At 39.4% G+C, this 10,591-nt stretch overlaps 1 protein-coding gene across 1 annotated transcript; it reads right to left on the bottom strand.

The window, feature by feature from the left end:
* LOC307265705 (protein NLRC3-like) lies at positions 1-9,962 on the bottom strand (the record flags this gene model as incomplete). The annotated part of the gene is made up of 12 exons (XM_080047500.1): positions 1-16; positions 180-555; positions 750-796; positions 1,282-1,452; positions 1,564-1,737; positions 1,921-3,715; positions 3,959-4,190; positions 4,360-4,438; positions 4,534-4,656; positions 5,043-5,165; positions 6,834-6,936; positions 9,905-9,962. The coding sequence occupies 12 exons, from the start codon at positions 9,960-9,962 to the stop codon at positions 1-3; spliced, it is 3,297 nt and encodes a 1,098-aa protein (XP_079903626.1).
* Positions 9,963-10,591: the final 629 nt, after the last annotated feature.

Below are 10,591 nucleotides of genomic sequence, written 5' to 3'. Positions count from 1 at the left end.
CTAAGTTCTTTCCGTCCTACGGAGGACACAGAGTCACTGAGGAACCAAATGCAAAGGTGCCTAACCCAACGCCAGGATACAGAGGTCCAGTGAAAGTGGTGTAGAAGGTGTGGAGGTGGATCAGTGAGTCAGAGGAGACACTGTAGAAGGACAGAGAGCCAGCATGATAGTCCACATACACTGCAACTCTGCTAGAGGTGGGCAAGGAGATGGATCGTTCACTGTTATTGTGACGGACAGAGTAACGGCCACCATAATCAGAGCTGATCAGACTCCAGGACTGGTTGTTCCCTCCAAACAAGCTCTCATTCTTGTCCCCTCTCCTTCTGATTCCACCGTAACTCACTGATATATTAACTCTTCCTTTGCACTCAACCTCCCAGTAACGGCGACCAATCAGACGGCTACTGCACAGCACCTGAGGCAACATGTCAAATCTCTCTGGACGATCAGGATAGGGCTGCTCCTCTTTGACAAGTGTCACCTTCCTGTTGTTTTCAGACACTTCGAGTTGTCTGTGTGCTGTGTCTGTGTCCAGTGTGGGCCCCCAGGAATCTGATGGAGTATACATAGCACTAGACATTTATACCCTATTTGCCAACGATGTCATGACGTGAAAGGTTTATTCTTTGTTAATTTCTATAGTTTAATGATGATACATTTCAGCAAACTAATGAGTAAATATCATATTTGTATTTTCAGAGAAATGTACTGTTTGTCTTTATTAGTCAAACTGAATCCACACTTACACTTCCTCAGACCAGGTTTTAACCACTGCTCTCCACCGTGGTCCACTCTTAAGGAAGAAATAAATAAGGCAAAATTATTTTATATACAACAAGAAGAGGAAAAGTGAACTGTACAAACAATGCATCATCAGTTGTTGAGCTATTTAATGATAGGCTAACGGTGTAAAGCTGTTGTTGGGTTTAGAGGAAAAGTCAGGAGAACACCAAAGTCAGATCGATGCAACTTCTGAGGAATATCAATGTAATTTTAGTAGTTGTTTTGCCATTTCTGTCTGGTTGTAAGTGGTGGATCTATATATGTTGCCATCCCTTGACCCACCCTGTTAGCTTAATTGAGAAGTTAAAGATAAAGCTACAGTTTAAGAGGTATATATTTGTCCAACAGTGGTGAATTATCCAGTGACAACAGAAAAACAGGCAGTACAACAGCAGAATAAATACATAAAAAAACATAGATACAAACGTAATTTAAAGGGTGTACAAACAAACAGCAAGATACAATAAATAAGAAGCACCTGCAGTGTGTTCATACCTGAGAGTGTCAAGTCTCCAGTTTGGATTGTCCAGTCCAGCAGAAAGTAGTTTCACTCCATCTCCTGGGTGATTGTAGCTCAGATCCAGCTCTTTTAGATGGGAGGGGTTGGAGCTCAGAGCTGAGGCCAGAGAAGCACAGCCTTCATCTGCGACCAGACAGCCTGACAGACTGGAATTTGGAATTATTGTAAACTCATTGTTTTAGAACATGATGTCAGCAAGAAAACAGGATGTACAGGATTTGAAATATCAACTGTTCAAAAAAGTGCTGAATTCTAACCTGAGTTTTTGCAGTTTACAGTGTGGACTCTGCAGTCCAACCGACAGTAGCTTCACTCCTGAATCCTGCAGGTCGTTGTTACTCAGGTCCAGCTCTCTCAGACAAGAGGACTGGGAGCTGAGAACTGAGGACAGAGCTTCACAGCTTCTCTCTGACAGATTACAACCCGATAGCCTGAAAAATTGGTGAGACACAACAATGTTTAATGTTGTATCTTTTTCTCAACATTTCGACTTAATGAAATGAAATAAATAAAACTTCCTCTCATTTTTTTCACACCCTTGGCCCTAAAACTCCTCAGTAAAATATGAATTATATTCAATCGCATTAATCACTTCCAACCACTAATCAACCTACAGGGCTTTGTTGGAGGCTTTCACCACTGGCAGCAGCCTCAGAAGAGCCTCCTCTGAAGCAGCGTATTTCTTCAGGTCAAATACGTCCAGATATTTTTCTGATGATAGTAAGATGAAGACCAGAGCTGACCACTGAGCAGGAGAGAGTTTATCTGTGGAGAGACTTCCTGAACTCAGGGACTGTTGGATCTCATCGACTAGAGAATGATCATTCAGTTCATTCAGACAGTGGAACAGATTGATGCTTTTGTCAGAAGAAAGATTTTCGCTGATCTTCTTCTTGATGTACGCAACTGTATTCTGTTTTGCATCTGAGTCACTTCCTGTCTGTGTCAGCAGGCCTTGTAGTAGATTCTGATTGCTTTGTTGTGACAGACCCAGGAGGAATTGAAGGAACAGGTCCAGGTGTCCATTGGGACTCTCTAAGGCCCTGTCCACAGCATTCTGATAGAGTTGTGTTAGTTTAGGTCTCTCTCTCAACATTTGAGGCCTTCTTGTTGCTTGTTCTTCTGACAGTAGATCGACTCCAGAGTTGATGAATGTCAGATGGACGTGAAGAGCAGCCATGAACTCCTGAACGCTCAGATGGACGAAGGAGAACACCCGGTCCTGATACATTCCTCTCTCCTCCTTAAAGATCTGTGTGAACACACCTGAGTAAACTGAGGCTGCTCTGATATCGATGCCACACTCTCTCAAATCTGCTTCATAGAAGATCAGGTTTCCTTTCTGCAGCTGCTCAAAAGCCAGTTTTCCAAGCGACTCAATCATCTCCCTGCTATCTGGATTCCAAAGCGGATCTGTCTCAGCTCCTCCATCATACTTGATCTTCTTCACTTTGGACTGAACCACCATGAAGTGGATGTACATCTCAGTCAGGGTCTCGGGCAGCTCTCTTTCCTCTTTGGTCTTCGCAACATCCTTCAGAACTGTAGCAGTGATCCAGCAGAACACTGGGATGTGGCACATGATGTGGAGGCTTTGTGATGTCTTGATGTGGGAGCTCATTCGGCTGGCCTGCTCATCATTTCCAAACCTCTTCCTGAAGTACTCCTCTTTCTGTGGGTCAGTGAACCCTCTGACCTCTGTCACTATGTCAACACACTCAGGAGGGATCTGATTGGCTGCTGCAGGTCGTGTGGTGATCCATAGGCGAGCAGAGGGAAGCAGTTTCCCACTGATAAGGTTTGTAAGCAGCACATCCACTGAGGTGGACTCGCTAACATCAGTAAGGATCTCGTTGTTGTGGAAGTCAAGAGGAAGCCGACACTCATCCAGACCGTCAAAGATGAACACAACCTGGTACTCGTCAAAGTTGCTGATTCCTTTGGTTTCAGTAAAGAAGTGATGAACAAGTTCCACCAAGCTGAAGCTTTTGTCCTTCAGCACATTCAGCTCTCTGAACGTGAATGGAAACATGAACTGAATTTCCTGGTTGGTTTTGTCTTCAGCCCAGTCTAGAGTGAACTTCTGTGTTAAGACTGTTTTCCCGATGCCAGATACTCCCTTTGTCATCACTGTTCTGATTGGTTCATCTCTCCCAGGTGAGGCTTTAAAGATGTCTTCCTGTCTAACTGTTGTTTCTGGTTTGTCTGGCTTTCTGGATGCTGCTTCAATCTGTCTGACCTCATGCTTATCCCTGACGTCTCCAGTCCCTCCCTCTGTGATGTAGAGCTCTGTAAAAATCTGATTCAGAAGGGTTGGGTTTCCTGCTTTAGCGATCCCCTCAAACACACACTGGAACTTCTTCTTTAGGTTAGTCTTGAGTTCACGTTGGCACAATGGAACTCTAGTTCCTGCAAGGACAAACAAGAAACATGTATGTGATTTACTGTCCCTTAAATTCCCTGTTTTCTATTGGTGTTATTACTCAATGATAAATCTATAGCTTGAACTGTTCAACAAAGATGCCTCTGGCTGGCCGGTCTTACTGTGGGCTCACACCAAAAGCTTTATGATCCTCTGGAATTATTAAATCAGTCCAGAAGAAATCATAGATCTGATACAAGTCAACAATACATCTGTTAGAATCCTCTTACTGCTCTGTAGACTGTCAGCCAGCTCCTCCTGCTTCATTGCTCTCAGGAGGTGCAGTGTGAACTTCAGGAATGCGTCTCTTCTGCTCATTCTCTGCTCTTCATGCTCACCGTCCAACATCTCGTCCTCCTCCTCCATCTGACTCTCTAAGCATTCTGGGTAATCAGAACTCAAAACTCTCTTGATCTTCTTCAGTTCGACCTTCAATAAACTGACCATTTTTTCCTCGAGCAGCTGCATCAGAATACATTTCAACTTTAACTTGTGTATGTAACTCATATGTTTAGAAAAGGAAGAGCAAATACAGGATGAGATTACAAATAGCATCGCAATTAAACAGTTTAGTAACATAAAAATGCAAACTCTTGTCAAATGGGGTTGTTGTGTTTATACATATACTCACTTTAAATGTGGACTCCAGGTTGTTTGAATGCTGCTGGGTAGACTGACCAATGGTAACCTCATATATCTGCTCCTGAACCCTGTTGAGTAAATTATTATAATTTTGAACATATAATAATCAAAGATTCAATCGTTTTATCACCAAACAACAAAGACTTGTAGTTTAAATTCTCACCTTTGCTGATCAGACTGCTCTTCATCTTTGAACTTAATGGGTTTACCCATAGACCAGTCACTCTTCATGGACAAACAGCTGGGTCCAGGTCCAGGAGAGTCTGGTCTCTGCTGCTGCTCAGGGCTTCAACACGACACACACACAGAGCGTTGTGTTTGAATAATTAATGTGCAGCGATTTGAGTCATTGACATTATATTAAGCCTTTCTTTTGTTTTACTTTTGATGATTACGGATGGAAACTAATGGAAATCCAAATTCCTGTATCTCAAAATATTCCTTTTTTTATAGGTCTTATTAAATATTCTATTATGTTGAGATGCTGGATTTCTCTAGCACTTTGCCATGATATTCTTATTTTTTAGCGATGCAAAATTGCGTTGATGGTTTTTCGCAATCATCATCGGGAGAGGAAAAGTGAAACTGTTTCATAAACATTTAAAGGGTTCTTCTTAGTCACTTTAATTATTGTATTACCAAACAACAATAACTTCTATTTTTAATTCTTACCTTTGCTGATCAGGCTGTTCTCCATCTTTGAACTTTATGGGTTTACCCATAGACCAGTCACTCTTGATGGACAAACAGCTGGGTCCAGGTCCAGGGGAGTCTGGTCTCTGCTGCTGCTCAGGGCTTCAACACGACACACACACAGAGCGTTGTGTTTGAATAATTAATGTGCAGCAATTTGAGTCATTGACTGTAAGAGAACCTCATCTTTTAAGAAGCAACTTAAGCGAAGAAAACTTTGATTTAGTTCTGTTCCGCAGACACAGAATGTCTGCCTGCTGGGGAATCACACCCGAGCAGAGGCCTTAAATAATAAATACAGGTGCATCTCAAAAACATAGAGAATCATGGTAAAGTTTTTTTTTTTACGCATAAAGTAAAATATATTAAGCCTTTCTTTTGTTTTACTTTTGATGATTACGGATGGAAACTAATGGAAATCCAAATTCCTGTATTTCAAAATATTACAATATTCCTTTTTTTATAGGTCTTATTAAATATTCTATTATGTTGAGATGCTGGATTTCTCTAGCACTTTGCCATGATATTCTTATTTTTTAAAGATGCAAAATTGCGTTGATGGTTTTTCGCAATCATCATCGGGAGAGGAAATGTGAAACTGTTTCATAAACATTTAAAGGGTTCTTCGTAGTCACTTTAATTATTGTATTACCAAACAACAATAACTTATATTTTTAATTCTTACCTTTGCTGATCAGGCTGTTCTCCATCTTTGAACTTTATGGGTTTACCCATAGACCAGTCACTCTTGATGGACAAACAGCTGGGTCCAGGTCCAGGAGAGTCTGGTCTCTGCTGCTGCTCAGGGCTTTAACACAACACACACACAGAGCGTTGTGTTTGAATAATTAATGTGCAGCAATTTGAGTCATTGACTGTAAGAGAACCTCATCTTTTAAGAAGCAACTTAAGTGAAGAAAACTTTGATTTAGTTCTGTTCCGCAGACACAGAATGTCTGCCTGCTGGGGAATCACACCCGAGCAGAGGCCTTAAATAATAAATACAGGCGCATCTCAAAAACGTAAAGAATCATGGTAAAAAAAATAAAATAATTACGCATATAATTCTTACCTTTGCTGATCAGGCTGTTCTCCATCTTTGAACTTTATGGGTTTACCCATAGACCAGTCACTCTTCATGGACAAACAGCTGGGTCCAGGTCCAGGAGAGTCTGGTCTCTGCTGCTGCTCTTGGCTTCAACACACACACACAGACGCATTTCAATGATTAATGTGCAGTGATTTGAGTGTTAGAGAACATAATCTTTTAAGAAGCAACTCAAGACCCATTTCTATACTCTTGCTTTTCATTAATTAAAGCTTTGTTTATTTTGTCATATATTATAGTTGGTATTTTTATTCTTTTAAATTATATTTGATTGTTTTTAGGTTTGTTGTGTTTTATGCCTTTTACTCTAAATGTGTTTTTAAGGTTTTTTGTAGATTGGAGCGCCCCCTTTGGACAAACGCGGTAGTGTTTTTTCATTAAACAAGCATATGCTGTACTAAAGATCTTTGCAAGCGTGTGCCGACAGTGCATGCATTCCTATGAGAAGTGAGTGAAAGTGACTATAATTGATAACACAGGACAAAAAACAACGTCTGATAAACAGTATTGTGGCAAGCCAAATAATATTTGTTAAACTCTTAGTGCACTTCCAAAACAATCAGTACCAGTAGCAGCTGAAGTGTCGGCCTTAGTCGAAAAAAACTGTGAATAATAATGGTGCAATGATTTGAGTCATGGGCAGTTAGAGAGCCTCATCTCACCTTTCAGCTTTGGTCTGGCCATCATCACACGGGTCAGTTTTATAGGGAGGGACCGGGACCTCCCCCTCTCTGTCCTCAAACTGATTCATAGCAAAGCCAGCATCTGTACACAAAAGACAACTACACTATAACAATGTTGACATCATAGGACACATTAGTTCCCACCCTTGCTAAACCCTCCCTCAGGAGCTATGGTGGCCTTCAAAGACAAAAAGCTAGTTACTAAAGATACCATTTCTACCAAGTCTGTTCTGAGAACGGCAATTCTCTTTCAAGTTGTAGTATAGCACCCTCAAAAGATAACACAACATGTTTGTTAATTACTATAAGCTTAAGACACAAATGGGTCTCTCCCCCAGTGACATCCGTGACTCCTCCACCAGATGGCACTAAAATAAAAAGTTAATTATCTTTTTTTTTTCATATGTTTTTTTTTAAATACATTTTTCTGCCAAACCCAATAACCTGAATCAACTGTCCTCCTCAATGATTTTTGTATCTTTGGCTGTTACTAAAGTCTGATCTCTGTAAAATCCTTAGACTATACCCTGACAAAACAGGAATTATTTTAGTTGGACCTTGAGAATTCTTGACTGCAGTTGATGATTTTATTGCTCCATTGCACTTAATGTTTAATCTGCTGATAACAATCGTTTTTATTTTTTTAACTGTGTGTTGAAAAAGCAACTGTGTCGTGACTTGTGACCCAACTTTCCTACAGGGATCATATGGCCTAGTATTACTGATTATGATATATATTGAATATGTTATGTTACAGGTGCAACAGTCAAAGACATAATTCTTTTATTTTTTACTGTATAATATTTTATGACTTTTATTTCTAGTTAATCACTGACAAGCTACGTGATTGTGGACAGTAAACATATCAGTATACTACTGTCGTATCATGAAACATGTTTAATTATTAAACTACTGACACAAACAATCCCTGACAAGGAAATGGTTTACAAAATCAAACTTCAGCTATATCTGGGTTGTTGTTTTCTTTACTGTGACTGACTAAATGAAACAGCCCTGTTAAAAAATCCACATTTTTGGAAACAGAGAAAAATATGTTTGTTGGTGGGAGATGATTTGATCTGTGGTCATTTTTTAAGTTAACTGTGGTGCTTCACTGGATTACATTTTATTGAATAGGTATTTATAATATTTGTTCTGGAGACAAGATATCATTTAACTACACATAACCACTCAGGCTGAAAATTAACCAATCAAAAAACAAAATATCCCAACAATCTAGTAGAATCAAATAAAATAAAAATCAATACAAAACAAGCAAATATATCTGTTTAAATCTGTAGGGAGTTTATGAATTAAAGTAATTAAATAATTAGTCATTAAAGAGTCATCTTTCTAAGATCAGTTTGACACATTCTTTTTTTTTAAGATTTTTTTGTTGTTGTATTTTTCAAGCTTCATTGGATAGTGCAGAGTTGAAATGGAGAAACAGAGAGAGGGGAGGATGCCCTGCTGTAAAGGTCCACGGGTCGGATTTGAACCAGTGACCACTGCAACAAAGGCTGGTACGCGCTCTATCCACTACGCCACCGGAGCGCCCCAGTTGAACACATTCTTGACACTTACACAAACACAATGGTAACAGTTGGTTACGTACCTGCTGATGCTGCATGAAGCCAATCAGTGAAGGTGAAATCATTTAGTTGCTTCAAATTGAAAAAAAATCTGAGAAAGAAAAAAACATATAATTCATAGCAGGAAATTTACCACAGATCTGTTGATTCACACACAGTCTCCAGCCTCTGTTTTCAGCCTCTGTATGAATTGTTATTCAAGGATAAATGATCAGCTCCGAACTTTGGAATCAAACATTATACAAAGAGGGTAATATAAAGTACAAGGTCCATTCAGTGTTTATTATTCAATATCTCACAGTTCATGTGACCCAGTGTGTTCAAATGATTCCAGCACTCACCTCTAGACTAGTGCATATTCTATTTTATATTAATATTTTCAATGAAAGTGTTTATTCAATTGCTTAGAGGAAAAACACAGATTTTCAATTCAAATATTAGAATAAAATAGAATAAGAACTGACATCCAATGTAAGATATTTTTTTTACAGATATTTACAATATTACAGCAGAGGAAGGGACAGTAAAACAGCAGAGTAAATACATTATAAACTAAGTCACAAACAAAATTGAAACGATAAACAAGCACAAAGCCAGATACTAAAAATGTCCACCAGATGACAGCAAACTCACATTAAACCTTTATCAGGGCTGCTGATACAATGTCTTCACAATCATAAGGAACCTTCAGTTGGATTTTTTTATTAGCCTAAGATCGATGTTTTATTCGATAAAGCCTTTTGAAATGCTATGTGAGTGGACCCTCGTTGAAACACAGTTCACAGCAGTTTGTCATAATAGAATAATCCCACCAGAACTGAGCATTGGTTCAAGATTGTTGCACAAAATGCGTCTTACATCTTGATCAAGTGCACCACTTTTTTTCGCTGTTGTTTTATAAAAGGGATAGTTCTAGGAAGCATGAATGAATGGTGAGTGAGAGGCATTCAGAAGATGGTACTTCTGTCGACCATTCTACCTAATAAAATGCTATGCTGAAATCATGTTGATATCACATTAGAGCAAATAAGAAACACTATTAGATAATTAACTAATGAACATGAAACTGGTGTGTGTGTGCGTGTGTGTGTGTGTGTGTGTGTGTGTGTGTGTGTGTGTGCGTGCGTGCGTGTGTGTGTGCGTGATTGTTAACCCACACTGGCCATAGCTGCAGGTATTTCTCTCCCTGGTGGTGAATGTCTTAGCGGACTTTGCAAACACTTAACGCACTGAACAAGCACCAGTGTTAAAGCGACTGCTAGTGTGTGTATCCTTCCACAGTATGCGTACCTTTGTATATGTGTATATTTGGAACTGTTCTTGTGCACATGCATTTTCAGAGACCACATCTTGTATAGTTCATTTTTTCTTGTCTTGCCCTCTTCACTACTGTCTATATCAGTCCGTCTCCACAGCTCTCTGCTCCCAACACCCCAGACCTGCCATCCTGGATCTGACCAGCAGATGCACTCAGACTGTCCCACCAGACTTCCTCATTCTCCTCACCCGTTCTCATGCCCCTCCTCAACCACTCACCGCATATTTCAACCATGAACCATTGTTCCAGTGCCAGTTCCGTTTGGTTGCTATATTACTTGATGTTCGTGTTTTGTTATAATCTTGGGTTTTTCTTGCCATCAGGTAACTGGTTAGCTATAATTATTGAAAAAAATAAATGTGTGGCTACATTTGAAAGTAAGCTCCAGGAAATATACCAAGGCAAATTCCTTCTATGTGAAACATTATAGTCTGCAATATATCTGATTCTGTTTCTATAGAATATTGCGAGACATTAATTAAAAATCAGTTACAAAACTGAACAATACATTATTAGAGTAATGTTTTTATATTGTCCAAATTTCAATGTATAGCCTATACATAAAAATTCATACTTTAACACACACACACACACACACACACATACATTCTTCCGATATAAAATAATCAAACTATTTACCACAGGGCCCTCACAGAAAGCACATGGAATAGACGTTAATAATAAGACTCTTCCATGACTTGGTTCACCTTGGCAAGACCAACAGACATTAAAAATAATCTTAATTAGGTCCTCAGCAGCACCTCAATAGCTGCTTTATCACATTAAAGTTGAATTTAATTACTGAGCTTAAATTGTGGGAGCGGCAT

This window comes from Ammodytes marinus (assembly GCF_949987685.1).
Source record: "Ammodytes marinus genome assembly, chromosome: 19".
In the NCBI taxonomy this organism is placed as follows: Eukaryota; Metazoa; Chordata; class Actinopteri; order Uranoscopiformes; family Ammodytidae; genus Ammodytes; species Ammodytes marinus.
Note: the sequence above shows the minus strand (reverse complement) of the source record. Positions and strands in the feature narration are given on the sequence as shown.